At 43.7% G+C, this 21803-nt stretch overlaps 1 protein-coding gene and 1 pseudogene across 1 annotated transcript in view; one reads left to right on the forward strand and one right to left on the reverse strand.

Moving 5' to 3' along the window:
- Nucleotides 1–5687: 5687 nt before the first annotated feature.
- Nucleotides 5688–19200, forward strand: LOC129835231 (mitochondrial inner membrane protein OXA1L-like; annotated as a pseudogene).
- The window catches only part of LOC129835230 (Y+L amino acid transporter 2-like), a 20325-nt gene continuing 16871 nt past the window's right edge, over nucleotides 18350–21803 (reverse strand). Inside the window, exons 5-10 of the mRNA XM_055900757.1 lie at nucleotides 21346–21469; nucleotides 21046–21149; nucleotides 20740–20836; nucleotides 20168–20317; nucleotides 19535–19718; nucleotides 18350–19199 (exon numbers count right to left, since the gene is read on the reverse strand). Coding sequence (XP_055756732.1) covers nucleotides 19123–19199; nucleotides 19535–19718; nucleotides 20168–20317; nucleotides 20740–20836; nucleotides 21046–21149; nucleotides 21346–21469 — 736 coding nt within the window. The 3' untranslated portion in view covers nucleotides 18350–19122. The remainder of the gene's footprint in view (nucleotides 19200–19534; nucleotides 19719–20167; nucleotides 20318–20739; nucleotides 20837–21045; nucleotides 21150–21345; nucleotides 21470–21803) is intronic.

The raw sequence follows: 21803 nt of genomic DNA on the forward strand, positions 1-21803 counted from the left end.
GCATACACCGATGTCATGGTCACATAAGCCACGGCTAACACAGTTGTCTTCATGCTACAGATTTTGTCATCGACAGCCATCAACACTGTTAAGCCCTGCACAACTAACGTGCTGTTTCCCATTTAACAACAGCAGAAATAAATGATGCTCAACTGGGACCACTGGCCGAAGTGATTTATTATTAGAAAACACAACGCATGGAGAGTACACTATACATCTGTTACATAAGGTAGTAGTACTGTATAACACTGTCTCCCTCTAGGGGTTATATTAATCAGGACTGATAGTAAGTGTTTGTTTTGTATCTGCAGGTATGTAAGATGGTACATCACCCAGAGATTCTAACTCTGCTACTCAAGAGGTTTGAGTTTGACGACCACAGTAAGTCATATGTCTGCTGTGTGAACATTCCTCACACGTTACAGACAAAAGGTATTTAGAGATACTTTCTTTATTTGACACGTGCTTTCATAACACACATTCTCAAATAGGTGACACATTTGTATATGAATTCAGTCAGGTTAGGCTAAGAGAACAGCAGCAGTATAAAAAGAAACCAGAAGGTTCCGTTATATCTCTCCTTCTTATTGGTCCTTTTGATTTATCCAATGTCTGAACCGAATTGTGACGATGAACTCTATGTCTAATAGGTGGTCATTACACGCTACAATCAAGTCCCATGATGATCACAACTGGTATGTCTTTGATGACACAAGTCAGACGGGTAAGATTTTTAAATGTTTTAATGAATTGAATATTGATTGTTTCAGTGTCAAAGATGATGTTAAGGATGATGTCAAATATGTCTAATCAGAATGTAATAAAACACAACCTATAGACCCCACTTCCTCAATATACAGTAGTTCCATACCCATCCGAGGCCAGTATATATATATACACACAGTATTTGTTTACTATTTGTAATATGTACTACACCTCTCTTACAGCCCAACCCACAATCAATCAGTCTCATGAATAACGAAAGGTAACATGTCAGTGTTTTTCCATGTCTTCAGGTTGTGTGTGGGTGTGTTTCCTTTGCAAACCTACCACATTTCCAGAGAACGGCATGCCAAACTCTCACGCCCCTCTTTTTTGTAAAATTACAATTCTAATATTATTTTCTCAATTTCCACTAGATCCCAGAGAGCATATCTGCTTATGTACAATAAATGTAAGTTAACTATGTTTTACTTTTTAAAATAACTGTCCTACAGTCAGCCCTTACAGTAGCATCACTTATCTTAAAGGATCCTGCTATTGATGTCTTCAGTTATCCTGGCATCAACAGCTCCTGTTTGATCCATGTAGAACTGTGGCCCTAAATATTTATTCTCCTTGGCTAAACTGAAATATGCTTCCTTCATCTATTACTCTTTTTGACCAATTTACAGTCAAATGTATGAATCCATTTCCCCCTGGAATTCTAAGCATGTGCTCCAGATGAACCAATAGAAGGGGAATTAAACAAAAAGGAAGAGGAATTGAAGTGTATGGAAGGGGAATGGAAGAGAATAGAGGAGGAATTGAGGATAATGAAAGAGAAATGGAAGACAATAAAAGAGGAATTGAAGAAAATAATCCAAATGGAATGGAAGAGAATATATGAGGAATTGAAGACATGGGTAGACAACGTTGGAAGAGGCAGCGATGACAATAGGAGAGAAATTGAAATAGAAGAGGAATTGGAGAGTATAGAAGAGGAATTCAACAATGTAGAAGAGGAATTCAAGAGTATAGAAGAAAAATGGTCAACTATAGAATAGGAATTGAACATATGACCGAGTCTGTTACGTCCCATTGGGGACACAAAGTCACTCAAAACTAATTGCCAATTGAACGTTAGATCTCATGGAAAGTGACATCAACAATGGCCACTAACAGCTACATTAGCCAACTAGTTTCAGTCTGTTACAAAGAGAATAGAGGTGGGAAAGAATGATGTGAAGTGAGAAAAAAGCATATCTCCAAACACTGCTAAAGGACATGAGAGCAGACAGAGAGAGTCTGCAATAAAATAAGTAATCTTGGATTCATTACATTCAGCTTGGTTTTATTCAGTGGTCTTTCATTGTTTAGACATGGTTTTAGCTATGTAGGCTTAGTCTATATCAGTAGCCATACCAAATATTAATCTCTATATATTAATTCATCTCCATGCAATGCAGTGGAAAGGTCCCACCCCCGGCTCTGACAACGATGGCTGCCAAAACCAGGACCTGGAACTGCAAAACCACCACTCTGCACCAGGTACAGGGGGTCTCCGACTGTCCCGCCATTCGTGCCTGCCCTACCTGTGGCCAACGGGTGGAGCACGACAAGACTGGCTGCAAGAATGTTCTCTGCATTAAAAACGTTTGCTTTGTGTGCCTGATGCTCACACCTGAGTGGCTGATGACTGCCAGCTCATATTTCATAACCTGCTCTGAGGGAGTGGCTCCAACACTCGTAGAAAAAAGGTGCTATCTAGAACCTAAAAGGGTTATTCGATTGTCCCAATAGGAGAACCCTTTGAAGAACCATTTTTGGTTCCAGGTAGAACCCCTTTAGTTCCAGGTAGAACCCTATTTGGGTTCTATGTAGAACCCTTTCCCCAGAGGGTTCTACCTGGAACCATAAAGAGTTCTCCTATGGGGACAGCTGAGGAACCCTTTTTTTAAGAGTGTAGGAATACCTTTACACCCATCTGGCACAGAAACTAAGCGATACATAGCTCTCATTCCAGTCATGGTAGGCACACACCATGGTATTCACACCCCATAACCAATGTTGAATATAACTGATGGAATATGTACTGTATGTTTAGACCCTTTTACAATAAAATAAAATTGACATGTTTCCTTAAGTATTTTTAAAGTCAGATTTTATATGACCTCGTTAATATAACCGCAGCTCCATATTTCAACCTTTTTATAGGAATTAAATGAAACTCCAGCTCTCAGAGTTGCATACCTTTTGTAGTATCATGCCATTGCTCTGTTGGTCTGGTCAAGATTTGTCAAAGGTGAGTGAAATATGGAGCAATTGGTGAATCTTCATGTACATTTATTATTGGGAAACGGTGAATGTCCAGTGACATTATTTATTGTGACCTACTGTGCTGTGTTCGACTGCAGCCTAAATATATATATTACTTTTTGGATATTGAATGTAGCCTATCCATTTAATAGTGTTGCCTATCCTTAATTGTGTTAACATATGGTTTGTTTCCTTCAGCTATGATTTCTGTTTACAGTTGGGTCTGTGTTTGACAGATGTCTTGCTTGAAACCTGATATAAGAAGCACAGCCAGGTGCGAAGTCGTTGTTTATGTTTTTCATTGTCAATGATCGCTTGAAACACAGCACTCAAATTTCCCTTAAGCCAAAAAGTATACAAATAACTAAAGCCAGTAGGCAAAAAAATAAATAAATTATGAGACGGCATTGAATGCGCCATAATTAGGCTAGTCTATATGGCTTAATGGGCTGCAGGTAGCGTTGGGCCAGTAACCAAAGGTTGCTGGATCGAATCCCAGAGCTGACAAGGTAAAAATAGGTTGTTCTGCTCCTGAGCAAGGCAGTTCCCCGGGCGCGGAAGCCGTGGATGTCGATTCAGAGGGGTTGGGTTAAATACCGAAGACACATTTCAGTTGAAGGCATTCAATTGTACAACTGAGTAGGTATCCCCCTTTCCCTTCATTAATTTTGCATTCAGAAGTTTAAATATATTCCAGTCTATGGTAAACTACACTGCAAACGTTATGACATCAGAATCTTGGTTGACATCTATGATTGATGTAAGGCCTACTTAAACAAATATAGGCCTAATGATTCTAAAATCTATTTTGATCCCTCTGAGGCCTTCATTTGACAGGCTCATAGTAATAACAAGTTACCAGAGCTATTTTTCAATGTACACTGAACAAAAAAAATTAGCTTAACATGTAAAGTGTTGGTTCCATGTTTCATGAACTGAAATAAAAGATCCCAGAAATCTATACGAAATCTTACTTATCTTAAATTTTGTGCACAAATTTGTTTACATCCCTATTAGTGAGCATTTCTCCTTTGCCAACATAACCCATCCACCTGACAGGTGTGGCATATCAAGAAGCTGATTATTAAACATTTTGTTCATTACACAGGTGTACCTTGTGATGGGGAAAATAACAGGCCATTCTAAAATGTGCCCTTTTGCCACACAGTGTCACAGATGTCTCAAGTTGAGGGAACGTGCAATTGGCATGCTGACTGCAGGAATATCCACCAGAGCTGGTGCCAGATAATTTAATGTTGATTTCTCTACCATAAGCTGCCTCAAATATCGCTTTAGAGAATTTGGCAGTATGTCCATAGCCGCGGGAAGTAGGGGTGCTGAAGGTGCTGCAGCACCCGCTGAAAATGTTGAATAATACAAAATCAACGTTGTGAACAGAGTGCCCCATGGTGGTGGTGGGGTTATGGTATGGGCAGGCATAAGCTACGGGCAATGAACACAATCACATTTTATCGATGGCAATTAGAATGCACAGAGATACTTGGGATGCTCTGGATCGACGTGTACGACAACGTGTTGCAGTTCCCACCAATATCCAGCAACTTCACACAGCCAAGATAAGTGGGACAACATTCCACAGGCCACAATCAACAGCCTGATCAATTCTATGCAAAGAAGATGTTTTACGCTGCATGAAGCAAATGGTTGTCACACCAGATCCTGACTTGTTTTCTGATCCACTCCCCTACCTTTTTTAATTCCCAATCATGTGAAATCCATATATTAGGGCCTAATTTATTTATTTCAATTGACTGATTTCCTTATATAAACTGTAACTCAGTAAAATCAAAGATTTGTATAACTAACCAAAGATAGCCTGTTGTTTCCAATGGCAACAAATGAGTCAGAGTGGACAGAACAGGCACGGGGGTGGGCATAGCCAAGCCTGAGCTTGCGAAATCCTATTGATACGTTCTAGAGTGTATTTGCATATTTCCATTAGGGAACGCCCACTTTGAAGTGCGCAATAACTAAATTCGCCTTTGCTGTCCTAAACAACGCAATTTTCTGAAACTTTGGTAAAGGGTAAAGTCTACAAGACTTAGTGCACTCTGTTCGTAACAGATTATAGTTTTGGAAATAGAAAATTTTACTGAGATCAAATTTTTTATCGATGAGAAAATGTGCAGAATATCTGCCAAAATCCATCTCTTTCCATCTTCTCCCATTACCGGCCATTGGGCTTCCTCTCGCTACCATATTTGGTAGTGAATGGAAACGCCAAGTGGATGCTTCACATTTATACATCTGGTGAAATATCTGTCTCATTGTTCTGTGGTAAAATCTTTGAAATTGTTGCATGTTGCGTTTATATTTTTGTTTAGTGTAGTTCGTTTTAATAGAGGACTTCCATCATAATATCTTCATACTACAACACAGGGAAGTTACAGATTAAAAACAGTCTTGACAAAAAAATTGACAGATAAGAGAGAAAACAAACTAAATTAGCCTCTTGAACATATAACGTTATACCTACTGTCTTTCTCTTTGAACGTTTCAATACATTTGAATTATTTAACAGTAAGATCCATATCGGCCTACATATATTTTATGTGAGTAAAATATACCAATTATTTAGCTAGTTTACATACATTTTTAAACTATTTGATCATACATTTTTGGGATCACGTGGTTTGTCCAGCAGTTGTTTCACTAACCATTCCAACATGGCTGCGATCAGGAGTTGGGTCACTCCGGTTTCGCTAACTATATGTTTTTTAAGACAAGCTGGAAGACCAAGTCCGGGGAACCATTCATTTACAGAGAGATGGAACCAGGTTTGACTTGTTCATGTCTTTGTGCTGTTGAATTCATGTGTTAGTCTGACAGCAAGCGTTAACAGCGATTCTAAACAGCACGCCCGACTTCGTGCACGGCTCTGTGACTTTGAGTCAATGTTGAGCTAACGTTAAGTGAATTAGCCTACACCTTTTATATCAAATATCTACATGCCAAACACAGGATATAAGATTGCAGTTACGTATGTTTGCAAAGCTATAACATTGTTGGTAGCAGTCCGGGTCCAACTGTCTGCATACACAAGTTGTCATGTTCAGACAGTTATGTATTAGAAAATAAAGGAGAGCCGCACACTCTAGGAGCTCAGATGCAAAAATATTTAATTACCAACGTTTCGTTTCGACAGGCAAGCTGTCTTCATCAGGGTACAATACAGACAGCTTGCCTGTCGAAACGAAACGTTGGTAATTAAATATTTTTGCATCTGAGCTCCTAGAGTGTGCGGCTCTCCTTTATTTTCTAGTTTTCTACTCCGCTAGCCAGCACCTCGCCTACATAGGTGTGCGTTTCTTTTTTCTTCTAGACAGTTATGTATGACATGTTAGTTACACTGAACAAAAATGTAAACTGTTGGTCCCATGTTTCATAAGCTGAATTAAAGAACCCTTACATTTTCCATATGCATAAAGAGCTTATTTGTCTCAAATGTTGTGAAAAACTGTTTTACATCCCTGTTGGTGAGCATTTCTGATTTTGCCAAGATAATCCATCCAACTGACATGGTGGCATATCAAAAAGCTGATTATTAAACACGATGATCATTACACAGGTGCACCTTGTGCTGGGGACAATAAAAGGCCACCTTAAAATATGCAGTTTTGTCACAACACAATGCCACAAGTGTCTCAAGTTGAGGGAGTGTGCAACTGCCATGCTGACTGCAGGAATGTCCACCAGAGCTGTTGCCAGATAATTGAATGTTAATTTCTCTACCATAAGCTGCCTCCAACATCCATTTTAGAGAATTTGGCAGTAAGTCCAACCTGCCTCACAACCGCAGACCACATGTGTGGCGTTGTGTGGGCGAGCGGTTTGCTGATGTCAACATTGTGAACAGAGTGCCCTATGGTGGGGTTATGGTATTGTCAGGCATAAGCTACGGACAATGAACACCATTGCATTTTATCAATGGCAATTTGAATGCTCAGGTACCGTGATGAGATCTTTACATACTGACCACACTGCTCGCCATATAAAGTCAAACATAAGAAGAAGCCTGGAGGAGAGATGACTAGAAACTAATTCAGTTTACTGTTTTATCTGTTGATTAATTGTTGAAGTAGAGGACCTTGTGCATTTTAGGTAAAATAACAACCCAATGTTTATATCCCAGGACAAATGAGCTAGCAACAGCAAGCTAGCTAAATTGCCATAAATGTTACATGCTTTTTGACCTGTCCCCGAATTAATATAATTGGTTCAGTTTGTTTTGATATTTCAACCTGCGTGTCCTGATCTCGTGTGGGTGGACAAAATCTACTTGCGCGTGGTTTGGTCAGCATGTTAAGCCTGTTGTCCTGCAACTCATCCACCGCCATCACCTCATGTTTCAGCATGATAATGCGGAGCCCCATGTCGCAAGGATCGGTACACAATTCCTGGAAGCTGTAAATGTCCTAGTTCTTCCATTGCCTGCATACTCACCAGATATGTCACCCATTGAGCATGTTTGGGATGCTCTGGATCGACGTGTACGACCGCATGTTCCAGTTCCAGCCAATATCCAGCAACTTAGCACAGCCATTGAAGAGTGGGACAACATTACACAGGCCACAATCAACAGCCTGATCAAGTCTATGCGAAGGAGCTGTCGTGCTGTATGAGACATTTGTATTTATTATGGATCCTGCCAAGGCTGCAGATACTCCTGGGGTACAGCAAAATTTAAGGCAGTTAAAACATTTTAAAAACGATACATTCACAACACCTCAGGCCACCACTACTACCACATATCTACAACACAAAATCCATGTGTACGTGTGTATGCATGTCTGTGCCTGTTTGTATCTCTTCAAATGGTGGTCACACCAGACACTCTGATCCCATATCAGCCAGTAACTAGCTAACTAACATTAACTAGATACAGCCTTGATAACATCAACAATGTTATGCATACATGTGTAGCTACAATATTATATCCTGTGTGTGGCATGTAGTTTTAGATCTATGATAGAAAACCTTGGCCTAAACATGATCATGACAAGTAAGCAATAACTTTGTGTGCGCATCCATCTGCCCCGAAGTCAATATTTCTTGAGATTTGTGATACAATTATGGTGGTCTGACCATTTGAAACCAAACCACAATACAGCTAACTTGGCTAGAAACAGACTTTTGCATGTGTGTCATCATGCTGCATTTACTGCTGCATTGTCTAAGTCATCCTATCCTACAATAAGCCACAAAGTAAAGTGGATCAGAAAGTTGTAGTGCATCTTCACCTGATTTTAACTTGTTATTGTGTGTCCCTTCTACAGAGGTTTCTACAGAGGTCCCATCTTCACACAGCAGTAGAATGTAGGAGTCCATCGACTAGAGCTGTTCTTGGTCGACGTCACAATGGGAGGTTCTTATTGGTCAGTGCCGTGGCCGTCAGGCACAACAGCTCACAGGTGAGTCGGTGTCAATGTGAAATACTTTACACCATGCTCTGGTTGTTACACCTTGAAAAATGTGGTCAAAATCCAAGACACTTCCTGTGGCATAATAGTTTGTCCCTTTGGAAATCCTTCCACCTGATTTGTGAAAGAGGTATTATATTTTCAGATCCCAAGTGAAACCCTTCCCACGGAATCTCCAGTGCTGGAAGCATCCATCCTCAGCACCATAGTCATGGATCCCGCTTCTATAAACACACAGCCAATCACTGAGCAGGTGTTTGAGGCTGCACCAACTGTAGTGGATGTTCTGCAGGGGGTGGGAGTAGAGCTGAGCCTATCAGAGCTGGGCCTGGGGAGCGCCACCCCCGTGGGCCTGGTCCAGAACCTACTGGAATTCATGCATGTGGACATGGGGGTGCCGTGGTGGGGAGCTATTGTTGTAGGTGAGACATTTTAGTCGTTAAGCAGACGCTTTTATCCAGAGCTACTTACAATTAGTGCATTCATCTTTAGATAGCTAGGTGAGACAACACATCACAATCGTATCAAGTACATTTTCCCTCAACAAAGTATTTATCAACAAAGTCAGTGCAAGTAGGAAAAGACGAGTGCCTTATTCTTTTTTGAGGGAGTCGTCGGGGGCGCCGTGACTTATTTAATTTACTCTTCAAACAGGTAGGGTTTCAGATATTTTTGTAAGATGGGAAGGGACTCCGCTGTCCTGACGTTAGGGGGAAGTTTGTTCCACTATTGGGGTGTCAGGACAGAGAATAACTTTGACTGGGCTGAGCGGGAGCTGCCTTCCTGTAGGGGTGGGAGGGCCAAGAGACCAGAGGTGGCGGAACGGAGTGCTCTGGTTGGGATGTACGGTTTGAGCATAGCCTGACGGTAGGCAGGGGCAGTTCCCTTTGCTGCTCCATTGGCAAGCACCAAGGTCTTGTAGTGGAAGCGAGCTTCACCTGGAAGCCAGTGGCGTGTGCGGAGGAGCGGGGTGACATGCAAGAACTTAAAAAGGTTGAACACCAGGCAGGATGCAGCATTCCGGTTAAGTAGCAGGGGTTTGATGGCACAAGCGAGGAGCCAACCAACAGAGTTGCTGTAGTCCAGATGGGAGATGACAAGTGCCTGGATTAGGACCTGCGCGGCTTCCTGTGTGAGGAAAGGTAGTACTCAACGAATGTTGTAGAGCATGAACCTGCAGGAGCGAGTCACTGCTCTGTTTACAGAGAACAACCGGGTGTTGTCCAGGATCACGGGTCCAAGCACAACATCCAAGCTGAGATGTCTGCCAGGCACGCAAAGATGTGTCGCCACCTAGGTGTCAGAAGGGGGCGGGGAGGAGAAAAGTAGTTGTGTGTCATCCGCATAGCAATGATAGGAGAGACCATGTGAGGATGTGATCAGGGGCGGGAGGTATGATGTGATCAGGAGCGGCAGGTATGATGTGATCAGGGGCGGCAGGTATGATGTGATCAGGGGCGGCAGGTATGATGTGATCAGGGGCGGCAGGTATGATATGATGTGATCAGGGGCGGCAGGTATGATATGATGTGATCAGGGGCGGCAGGTATGATATGATGTGATCAGGGGCGGCAGGTATGGTATGATGTGATCAGGGGCGGCAGGTATGATGTGATCAGGGGCGGCAGGTATGATATGATGTGATCAGGGGCGGCAGGTATGATATGATGTGATCAGGGGCGGCAGGTATGATATGATGTGATCAGGGGCGGCAGGTATGATATGATGTGATCAGGGGCGGCAGGTATGATATGATGTGATCAGGGGCGGCAGGTATGATGTGATCAGGGGCGGCAGGTATGATGTGATCAGGAGCGGCAGGTATGATGTGATCGGGGGCGGCAGGTATGATGTGATCAGGGGCGGCAGGTATGATGTGATCGGGGGCGGCAGGTATGATGTGATCGGGGGCGGCAGGTATGATGTGATCAGGGGCGGCAGGTATGATGTGATCAGGGGCGGCAGGTATGATGTGATCAGGGGCGGCAGGTATGATGTGATCAGGGGCGGCAGGTATGATGTGATCAGGGGCGGCAGGTATGATGTGATCAGGGGCGGCAGGTATGATATGATGTGATCAGGGGCGGCAGGTATGATGTGATGTGATCAGGGGCGGCAGGTATGATGTGATCAGGGGCGGCAGGTATGATAGGATGTGATCAGGGGCGGCAGGTATGATGTGATCAGGGGCGGCAGGTATGATATGATGTGATCAGGGGCGGCAGGTATGATGTGATCAGGGGCGCAAGGTATGATGTGATCAGGGGCGGCAGGTATGATAGGATGTGATCAGGGGCGGCAGGTATGATAGGATGTGATCAGGGGCGGCAGGTATGATAGGATGTGATCAGGGGCGGCGTAGCCTAGTGGTTAGTGCGTTGGACTAGTAACCGAAAGGTTGCAAGATCTAATCCCCGAGCTGACAAGGTAAAAATCTGTCTTTCTGCCCCTGAATAAAGCAGTTAACCCACTGTTTCTAGGCTGTTATTGAAAATAAGAATTTGTTCTTAACTGACTTGCCTAGTTAAATAAAGGTAAAATGATAGAGCCGATTGACTTGGTGTAAAGAGAAAAGGTTTTTCCACTTTGCCAGCTCGGGGGTTTGAACCAGCAACTTTTCGGTGACTGGCTCACCGCTCTTAACCACTAGGCTACCTGCAGTTTCAGTTGAGTGAGCTTTTTGAACCAGAGAGTTGGTCAGAGAGCAAGGTGTGTTGGAAAGATAACCGGTCTATAGTTCCACGTCAGAGGGGTCGAGTGTTGGTTTCTTGAGGAGGGGAGCAACTCTGGCCATCTTCAAGTCAGAGGGGATGCAGCTAGTGGTCAGGGATGAGGGAAGTGAGGAATGGGAGGTCTCCAGAGATGGTCTGGAGGAGGGGATGGGGTCAAGTGGTCAGCCTACTGAGCCCACTCACACAGAACTACCTTAAGCCTTCACCTCTTTCTCCAGATCAAATCCTGTGACTAGTGATGTCCGGCCACCCAACAACCTGAGTGAATGAGTAGGCTGAGTGAATGAGTAGGCTCAGTGGGCTGAGTGAATGAGTAGGCTCAGTGGGCTGAGTGAATGAGTAGGCTCAGTGGGCTGAGTGAATGAGTAGGCTCAGTGGGCTGAGTGAATGAGTAGGCTCAGTGGGCTGAGTGAATGAGTAGGCTCAGTGGGCTGAGTGAATGAGTAGGCTCAGTGGGCTGAGTGAATGAGTAGGCTCAGTGGGCTGAGTGAATGAGTAGGCTCAGTGGGCTGAGTGAATGAGTAGGCTCAGTGGGCTGAGTGAATGAGTAGGCTCAGTGGGCTGAGTGAATGAGTTGGCTCAGTGGGCTGAGTGAATGAGTGGGCTCAGTGGGCTGAGTGAATGAGTGGGCTCAGTGGGCTGAGTGAATGAGTAGGCTCAGTGGGCTGAGTGAATGAGTAGGCTCAGTGGGCTGAGTGAATGAGTAGGCTCAGTGGGCTGAGTGAATGAGTAGGCTCAGTGGGCTGAGTGAATGAGTGGGCTGAGTAGGCTGAGTGAATGAGTAGGGGATGTCATCATCCATTTTTTCCAAAGTAGTTGACAGTCATCCGCAGGAAGGAGGTGGAGAAGTTTCCCAGGGTTAGAGGCAGAAGCTTGAAATGTAGTGATGTTTCTCTCTTACACACCCAGGCGCAGTGCTGGCCCGCATCATGATGTTCCCGGTCATCGTGAAGGGTCAGAGGGAGGCGGCCAAGCTGAACAACGTTATGCCAGAGATGACCAAATTCACCAACAAGATGAACGAGGACAAACGGAGCGGAAACAAGTTTGACTGTTAGTCTTCTTTCCTCCTCAACTAACTTCCATTTCATGACTCATCTGTATCATCCCTCTGTATTTATCCCCCCTTTCATCTCCCATTGTAACTGTTCCCTTCTTTTGCTGCTCTACTCTTCTCATTTCATTATTCTACTTATAGGGCTGGTTTCCCAGATAGAGATGAAGCCTGGTCCTATACTAGAAAAAACATTTTCAATGGAGAATCTCCTTTTGAAAGTGCTTTTTAGTCCGGGGCTAGGCTTGATCTGTTACATAAAATACAAAATCCCAACAAATCAGCTCCAAGGGATTTTTTTATTTATTTTGGATACCTGTTCCAAAATATTCCCACGCATAATATAGAGAGAGATGTGATTGTATACAAATGTAAGCAAGGTTTGAAAGGATTGTTTTTAGTTTATTATATCTGTTTGGGCTTCTTGCGGTCAATTTGCAGTCTACAAATGATTTGTAGTTTTGTTTTGGCCCGCTGACTTCCCGCTCAATAAAATATCTAGTTGATTATCCCTGCTGTAGTGTGTGACGTCTCCCTCAGTTTCTCATGTGAGGTAATATTTCTGTGTTTCTCCTAGTTGCTAAGGCGTACTCTGACCTGACCAGCATGACGTCAACCCTCTCCGTGGCTTCCTGGTCCCTCTGGTGCAGGTCAGTTAAAACTCCCACTCTCTGTTTCTCTCCACTGATTGGAAAGAAAATAACTGCTATATAAGTAATATCATAAACTCCCACTATAGCCCATACCTCCTCACAATACAGTGCTTTTTGATTTAGGGGATGTAGTGAACAAGGAGAAAGAAGATTATTAATGGGACCTAGTATTTAGGACCCAAGACTAATCCCACCTCTCTATTTCCAGACTCCAGTCTTCATCTCGTTCTTCATTGCTCTCAGATGTCCTACCTCCCTGTCCCCAGTATGCAGACAGGAGGGTGCTTGTGGTTCTTAGACCTCACAGCAGCAGACACCTTCCACATCCTCCCCATTGCTGTGACCGGAACAATGTTTGCCATCGTGGAGGTAAGTTTATCTAAGTTTAGTCAGGTCATAACCCTGTCCCCAGACTATTGGGAAGAAGACGTGTCTGGGGAAAATATTATTCACCTGTGTTGAGCCTGGAAGAATAGCTTTTTTTCATCAGAAAATACATTTGTTTTATAAATGTTATATTGAAATATTTGAATGTAAGTGTATGAATAATATTTGCATAGTATTAACAGTATTGAGCCTGAATAACAGCCAGCTGTCTGTCTCTGTCTTCTCAGTTGGGGGCAGAGTCTGGTGTGGATAACCCTAACCTGAAAGCCATGAAGACAGTGTTCAGAATCATGCCCTTCGTCAACCTCCCCCTCACCATCAACTTCCCCACGGTCGGTCGCTCTCTTATTTCTTGCACCCCCCTGTGGCAATATCATGTTATGACATGCGTCTTCCGCAAACAACAAGTATGGAGTAGCTCTTGTTCTGTTCATTTCGTTGGGATTTCATCTTTAATATTTTTCCAGGTTAGTCGTGTTGAGATTAAAAACTGCAGTGTCACAAGTGTATCTGTCTGGCTTGGCATTATGGAGCCAGTATGCTAACCTGTTTTTCCTCAAAAGAATAACAAGGTAGTGTGGTTGACGAGGCTTTCAGCAGTATGGGGATACTTTGTTTATTTCCTTGTTATTCTACCTTTATTTCTCAAGGTTAGTCTCATTGAGATAAGAACAGCAGGGTCATGCAGAGCCTGTGTTCTAGCCGCTGTGTTCTAGCCGCTGTGTTCTAGCCGCTGTGTTCTAGCCGCTGTGTTCTAGCCGCTGTGTTCTAGCCGCTGTGTTCTAGCCGCTGTGTTCTAGCCGCTGTGTTCTAGCCGCTGTGTTCTAACCGCTGTGTTCTAACCGCTGTGTTCTAGCCGCTGTGTTCTAGCCGCTGTGTTCTAACCGCTGTGTTCTAACCGCTGTGTTCTAGCCGCTGTGTTCTAGCCGCTGTGTTCTAGCCGCTGTGTTCTAGCCGCTGTGTTCTAGCCGCTGTGTTCTAGCCGCTGTGTTCTAACCGCTGTGTTCTAGCCGCTGTGTTCTAGCCGCTGTGTTCTAGCCGCTGTGTTCTAGCCGCTGTGTTCTAGCCGCTGTGTTCTAGCCGCTGTGTTCTAGCCGCTGTGTTCTAGCCGCTGTGTTCTAGCCGTAACCATCCTGGCTGGTCACATACAGGGCCTTTTAGAAAGAATTCACACCCCTTTACTTTATCCACATTTTGTTATGTTTAAAATGGGTTAAATTAAGATGTTTTGTCACTAGCCTCAACATAATACCCCATAATGTCTCAGTGGAATTATGTTTTTTTTTTAATTGTTCTAAATGAATTAAAAATGAAAAGCTAAAATGTCTTGAATCAAGTATTCAACCCCTTTGTTATAACAAGCCTAGATGAATTCAGGAGTAAAAATGTGCTTAAGTTTGATAATAAGTTTCATGGACTCCCTCTGTGTGAAATAATAGTGTTTAACATGATTTTTTGATGACTACCTCATCTCTGTACCCCACACATTCAATTATCTGTAAGGTCCCTTAGTCCAGCAGTGAACTTCAAACACAGATTGAACCCCAAAGACCAGGGAGGTTTTCCAATGCTTCGCAAAGAAGCATTTAGATTTTGGTAAATGGCACAAAAATAATCTGACATTGAATACCCTTTTGATCATGGTGAAGTTATTAGTTACACTTTGGATGGTGTATCAATGCACCCAGTCACTACAAAGATACAGGCGTCCTTCCTAACTCAGTTGCTGGAAAGGAAGGAAACGACTCAGGGATTTTACCATGAGGCCAATGGTGACTTTACAACAGTTAGAGTTTAATGGCTGTAATAGAACTGAGGATGGATCAACAACATTGTAGTTACTCCACAATACTAACCTTGACAGAGTGAAATGGAAGCCTGTACAGAATATAACAAATATTTCAGGATTAAAAAAGAAATGGAATGGAGCTATCCACAGGGAGAATCCTTGAGGAAAACCTGGTTCAGTCTGCTGTCCAACATACACTGGGAGATGAATTCACCTTTCAGCAGGACAATAACCTAAAACACCAGGCCAAATCTACACTGTGGAGTTGCTTACCAAGAAGACAGTGAATGTTCTTGAGTGGCTGAGTTTAAAGTTAACTTCAATCTACTTGAAAATCTATGGCAAGACGTGAAAATGGTTGTCTAGCAATAATGAACAACCATCTTGACAGAGCTTGAAGAATAATGTGCAAATGTTGCATAATCCAGGTGTGGAAAGCTCTTAGAGACCCAGATAGACTCACAGCTGTAATCGCTGCCAAGTATTGAGTCAGGCGTGTGAATACTTATGTAAATGAGATATTTCTGTATTTTCAATACATTAGCAGGAATATCTTAAAACATTTGAACTTTGTCATTATGGGGTATTGTGTGTAGATGGGTGAGAATTGTTGATATTTAATCAATGTGACTTCAGGCTGTACACAACCATGTGGACTAAGTCAAGGGGTGTGGATACTTTCTGAAGGCTCTGTAGCTCCTCCTCCCAACCAGAGACCTGGGTTTTATCCCCATGTCCACACTTCCTACTCTTCTCCCCCTCTGTTTCAAACCATCCAATTGGACATTTAAAAAGTATATATTTTTAAACAGCAGGCACGCTTGTAGCAGTATGACCCTGTCTGAGCATCAAAGGGCTGGTCTGTTAATCTCCCATGTGTGTGTCTCTCTCTCCCAGGCGGTGTTTACATACTGGATGACATCCAACTGCTTCTCCCTGGCCCAGGTGGCCCTGCTCAAACACCCACTGGTCAGACAGAACCTGAGGATCCCCGAGAGGATCAAACACCCGATCTCCGCCCTGCCCCAGAACGAAGGCTTCATCGACACCATCAAGAAGGGTGGGTGTGGTGTCACGGATGGAAAGGGGTGGGGGTGTATCATGGAGTCACCTGTGAAAATAGTCTCCTCTCTTTCTTGGTTGGACATATTCTGGTTATTTGTCTTTCTATCTTGCTTTCTCTTATTTGCCTCCCTGTCTCTTCCTCTTTCTTTTGTTCCTTTTCACTCTCGGACATAGTGTCTTGCTCCCTATTAAAACATGGTTTTCTGTCTCCTATAGGCTGGAAGAACGCTCAACTGGCCCAGCAGTTAGAGGAGAGTGAGAGGCTGTCTCCTATAGGCTGGAAGAACGCTCAACTGGCCCAGCAGTTAGAGGAGAGGGAGAGGCGGTCCCTCCTATAGGCTGGAAGAACGCTCCACTGGCCCAGCAGTTAGAGGAGAGGGAGAGGCTGTCCCTCCTATAGGCTGGAAGAACGCTCAACTGGCCCAGCAGTTAGAGGAGAGGGAGAGGCGGTCCCTCCTATAGGCTGGAAGAACGCTCCACTGGCCCAGCAGTTAGAGGAGAGGGAGAGGCTGTCCCTCCTATAGGCTGGAAGAACGCTCAACTGGCCCAGCAGTTAGAGGAGAGGGAGAGCCGGTCCCTCCTATAGGCTGGAAGAACGCTCAACTGGCCCAGCAGTTAGAGGAGAGGGAGAGGAGGATGAAGAGCCACCTGGACATCGCTTCTGAAGGTAAGACGCTGGTGCCTTTTAATTTTTTTACTGCCACCCCTTTCTTCAGATCAATGCCATTTCCTACATTTACTCTATTTTATTTAGTTCCTAAATTGAATGTTTTAACAGCAGGTTGACGTTTATTGTCATGAGTCTTGTCTTGGAGGCAGAACTGAGCGATTTCCCACAAAATTGAATATAAAGTAAAAATGTATATTTTTGGTCTTAACCTTAATGCCTAACCCTAAATTAATAGTGTGGCTAGGTTTCAAATCAGATTTTATAACTTTGTGGTTGTGCCAGCTAGTGACCACTCTGCAGAGCTGCCTCCAGAACAGGATTCATGACGAAAAACGCTGACCTGCATTTTAACATGTACCTCACTGATTAATTCAATCTGTGAATATTGGAGTGGGTTTACGGTTTTCCTTTCACCTCGTGCCTTTCTCTCTCTTTGTGCTGTCCTCTCCAACCAGGTCCACTGAGGCAGACTTTCACCCACAACCCTCTACAGCAGTCAACACCTTCCATTACAGCAACAACAACAGCAACCGAGGCAGCCAAAGCAAAACAAACGGCCCCGGCAACCGGTGGTAAGAAGAGAGACCATGGGAGGAGACTATTGAAGAAGAGTGACAGACAGTTTGAAAGCCCAATGAATCATGTGTACATAGCCAGTACATAGCCAGCAGCATACCACCCTGCATACCACTACTGGCTTGCTTCTGAAGCTAAGCAGGGTTGGTCCTGGTCAGTCCCTGGATGGGAGACCAGATGCTGCTGGAAGTGGTGTTGGAGGGCCAGTAGGAGGCACTCTTTCCTCTGGTCTAAAAAATATACCAATGCCCCAGGGCAGTGATTGGGGACACTGCCCTGTGTAGGGTGCCGTCTTTCGGATGGGACGTTAAACGGGTGTCCTGACTCTCTGAGGTCATTAAAGATCCCATGGCACTTATCGTAAGAGTAGGGGTGTTAACCCCGGTGTCCTGGCTAAATTCCCAATCTGGCCCTCAAACCATCATGGTCACCTAATAATCCCCAGTTTACAATTGGCTCATTCATCCCCCTCCTCTCCCCTGTAACTATTCCCCAGGTCGTTGCTGCAAATGAGAACGTGTTCTCAGTCAACTTACCTGGTAAAATAACGGTAAATAAATAAATAAACATATTTATTGAGGGGGGTTGGTAGAGGACGTGGGCATGGAGGGTTTATCGTTTATAAATGTAATATTCTAAATAAAGAGCTAACTTCTGCCTTATAACGTCTGTTTACATTATGATAACCTGGATTCTTATTTGAAAACCTGAAATCGGTATTGTTCATTATATCCATTGGCATGACGGCAAGGGAATTGTTACAACTGGAGTTTGTATTGTACATATCCATGGTGGGAATTGTTACAACTGGAGTTTGTATTGTACATATCCATGGTGGGAATTGTTACAACTAGAGTTTGTATTGTACATATCCATGGTGGGAATTGACAGAATCAAGTCATTTAAAATGTCCATTAGTAATTTATTATAAATACATTCTAAACAATTTACCATTTATCAACTCAACCAACCCCCTCCCCTTACCGCACCTTTGTTTAAATTCACATGTTGAGTACAGATTATTCTTAATAGGTTGATTAAAAAATATAGCCCTTAGCTTCAAAAAAAATCTTAAAAGCTGCAGGTGGGATGGACATTTACATAGGACAAATATAACACATTTTCCAAAAATAATTGTGGCTAGAGCTACCACTATTCTCGCCTAACCACATACAACAAACTAACCCTCAGTAATTATTACTTTCCTACATATGTCTTCACTATCTCTTGTTTCCTTATTGATATGACTTCAGAGGTATCAGTAGTGACTTATTCCACTATGGCTGTTTACACAGGCAGCACAATTCAGATATATATTTTTTTCTCCACTAATTGGACTTTTGACCAATCACAGCTCTTTCTACATCAGTAAAAGATCAGTATTAGGCTGTGCTTACACAGGAAGCCCATCAGAGATCATAAATATCCGTATTTGAGTATTAACATATTTGAGAACAGGAATATTTTATTTTTAATTCTTCTGTAGTGTGTGGAATGTCCTCTGTCAGAGGCAACTGGAGTGTCTTCCTGGCCGTAGAACGACCCCATAGTCCAATGAACATACAACCATGATTGGTTGGTCAGAGATTTGGTCCAATGAATGGCTGCTGTTTGACTCAGCCCTCTGATTGGTAGCAGAGGGCGATACTGGCCAGTAGGTGGTGTCGTTGAGCCTCTAGTTTTGTGCGTCTTCAGATAGCAGCGGCGGCAGCAGAGTGTTGGTTGGTTTTAATATCTTCACTCCAACTTGTCTATAACGTCTAACTCGGTCACAACAGAATAGCACACCTTCTGAATCAACAGACCAAAGTTGGCTAGGGAGGGAGAAGATGAGAGAGGATGAGTGACCTACCCTTCAAATACATCAATGTGACACTAGCGATAGCATGAGAAAGTATTTTGCTCGAAGAATGTAGAAAATAAGTATTGTTTTCTAGGCCTACAAAATAATGTACCTACTCGTCTCGCCAATCATGTCATACCAAACTATGGTTGAAAAATTCCAGCAATTTCCCCCAAATTCTCAGTTTTCCAGAAATCCTGCTTGGAAGATCCCCCAGGATTTCCTGAAAACCTGGCGATTTTGGGAAAGTCACCAGATTTTTCCAACTCTATACTAAACTATACTATACATTCATCTGATTCTTACCAAAGAACTTGCGGAGCCACATGGGCCTTTTGGTGGCAGGAGTATAGATACACAGGAAGTAGACTGGCACTCCTGATAGGGCGATGCCAATGCCAATCAGAGAGTTCATGGTGTCACTGTAGATGGGAACCACCACTAGGAACAGGGTGCAGAAACAGAAGATGATCGGGAAGAACAGACTGAGCTGAGAGAGAAGGAAGGGAGGGAGAAATGGGGAAGAAGAGTTATTACACAACTATATGAAACAGGATCTGGTATTGATGTCAAACAGTGAAAGAGATCACACATACAAAACCGCATTGTGAGTTACAGTATAAATGCTTCATACATGAAAACACTAACGAAGCTTTGCCTTTGAATGTGTTTATAGGCCTCAGTGTTTTGTGTTGGATGTTTGGGGCAATTCCATGACTATTTGTGTCGTCATTCTGTAACCAAACTTTGCATCTGCACTGTTCTTCAAGTAACTGTGTTTTTGTAACATTTTCAGTGGGAATTGTTCAAAGTCGTCCTTGTGCGTTTGTATGGTTTGTTTAACTTTGCAATCCATGGTATTTATTTAACAAACATTTTAAAGAGAAAAATCCGATTAGCACTAACATTCTGTTACTGTGGAATTCCCCTTTGTCTTACCTTGAGGGGTCTGACTCTGTCTGGCTGTTTCCAGCGCAGGTACAGCTGTCCCAGGATAGACAGGCCCACAAAGAACCAGTAGCTGAAGCTGTAGTAGTTGATCAGTTTAAAGATGTCCTCAACACACAGGTAGACCAACGCCATGGCACCCTATAGAGCAGAGACATATTCAGAGCAACAGCACGATGTCAATATCCATCGTACAGGGCACAATGGACAACATGCCTTATACAAAAACTCTATTTCATAGAAAGTGTAGATATAGCGGAACACTATGTGGACGAACGGACAAAGAGAATGCTGAGATTGCAGACAGACGGAACTCTGCGGCAGACCGAACACTGGGTTAAAATAATAGAATGCTGAGAACAGATTTCTGGGGCAGACAAAACAATGGGTCAGAATGTTGGGTAGACGCAGAAACAGAATGTTGACACAGAACTGAGACCAAACACCGAACAAGGAAAACCACGCATAAAAAAAAAATGGAAATGTACATTGTTCCCGACAGACAGACGTTCACGCGCACACACAAAGACACACAAAGACAGTGGCTTAGCGGGATGACTGACGTTGAAGAGCAGCGCGGGGATAGGCGTGTAACGGGTGATGTGGATCATGCACAGGTAGTCTGGGAGATGGCCCTCCCTGGAGCCCACGAAGAACAGCCTGTAGAAACACACAAACACACCTCACTGGAGCACTGATAATGGAGGAACCACACACACACACAGGTTATCGTGTGTAGGGCAATTAGTTAAAAGGCTATAGGGCCCGTTGTTTTTTTCCGGTCAGATCACATGGTCAATAATGAGGAGATTATCCGTGATAGCGATGATGATGAAGACCGGCATCAGAATGGTGTCATTCTAACTCACCTGGAGGCAGCCAGGATAGAAGCGTTGAGTCCTCCGAAGCAGGACAGAGCCACCGCTAGAGGGATGGTCCAGTTCATCACGCCAAACACCTGGTCTGCAAATGTCTGAGGGACAACAAAAGGCCTCAAATTAGACCAATCAGAACACTTAAAGTACATCATATAACAAAATCACTTAGGGCTCAATGAGAGGATACGCAGATAGAAATGTATACATCTGACGTGATGACTATTCTAATCTACATGGTATAGGATAATGTCTGTTCTATTTCCAGTATATTTCTATGCGAAGGGAACTCACCACAGCCACAGCGTCACTGTTCAGGATGGCAGGAATGGGCAGCACGGTGTAGTAGGCAACGTTGGTCAGAATATAGATCACCGTGACGATGGGCATGGAGATGGCGATGGCCAGGGGCAGGTTCCTGTAAGTCACACAAACAAACACCAGGGGGAGACAGAGAGACACTTCGATTTAGAAGAAGAAGAAGAAAAACACCAAGAAAGAAGAGAGTGAAGTGGCTGTGATACATCCAGGGGTTTGAGTGAACGGGTCAAGAGTTGACCCTCTAGGGCAAGGATGGGGTGAAGTAAGAGGAGCAGAGGAAGGTGGATGGGGAGGTGGAGGAGCAGAGGAAGGAGGAGAGGGAGGTGGAGGAGCAGAGGAAGGTGGACGAGGAGGTGGAGGAGCAGAGGAAGGAGGAGGGGGAGGTGGAGGAGCAGAGGAAGGAGGACGGGGAGGTGGAGGAGCAGAGGAAG

Source organism: Salvelinus fontinalis, chromosome 36 (assembly GCF_029448725.1).
Source record: "Salvelinus fontinalis isolate EN_2023a chromosome 36, ASM2944872v1, whole genome shotgun sequence".
Taxonomy (NCBI): Eukaryota; Metazoa; Chordata; class Actinopteri; order Salmoniformes; family Salmonidae; genus Salvelinus; species Salvelinus fontinalis.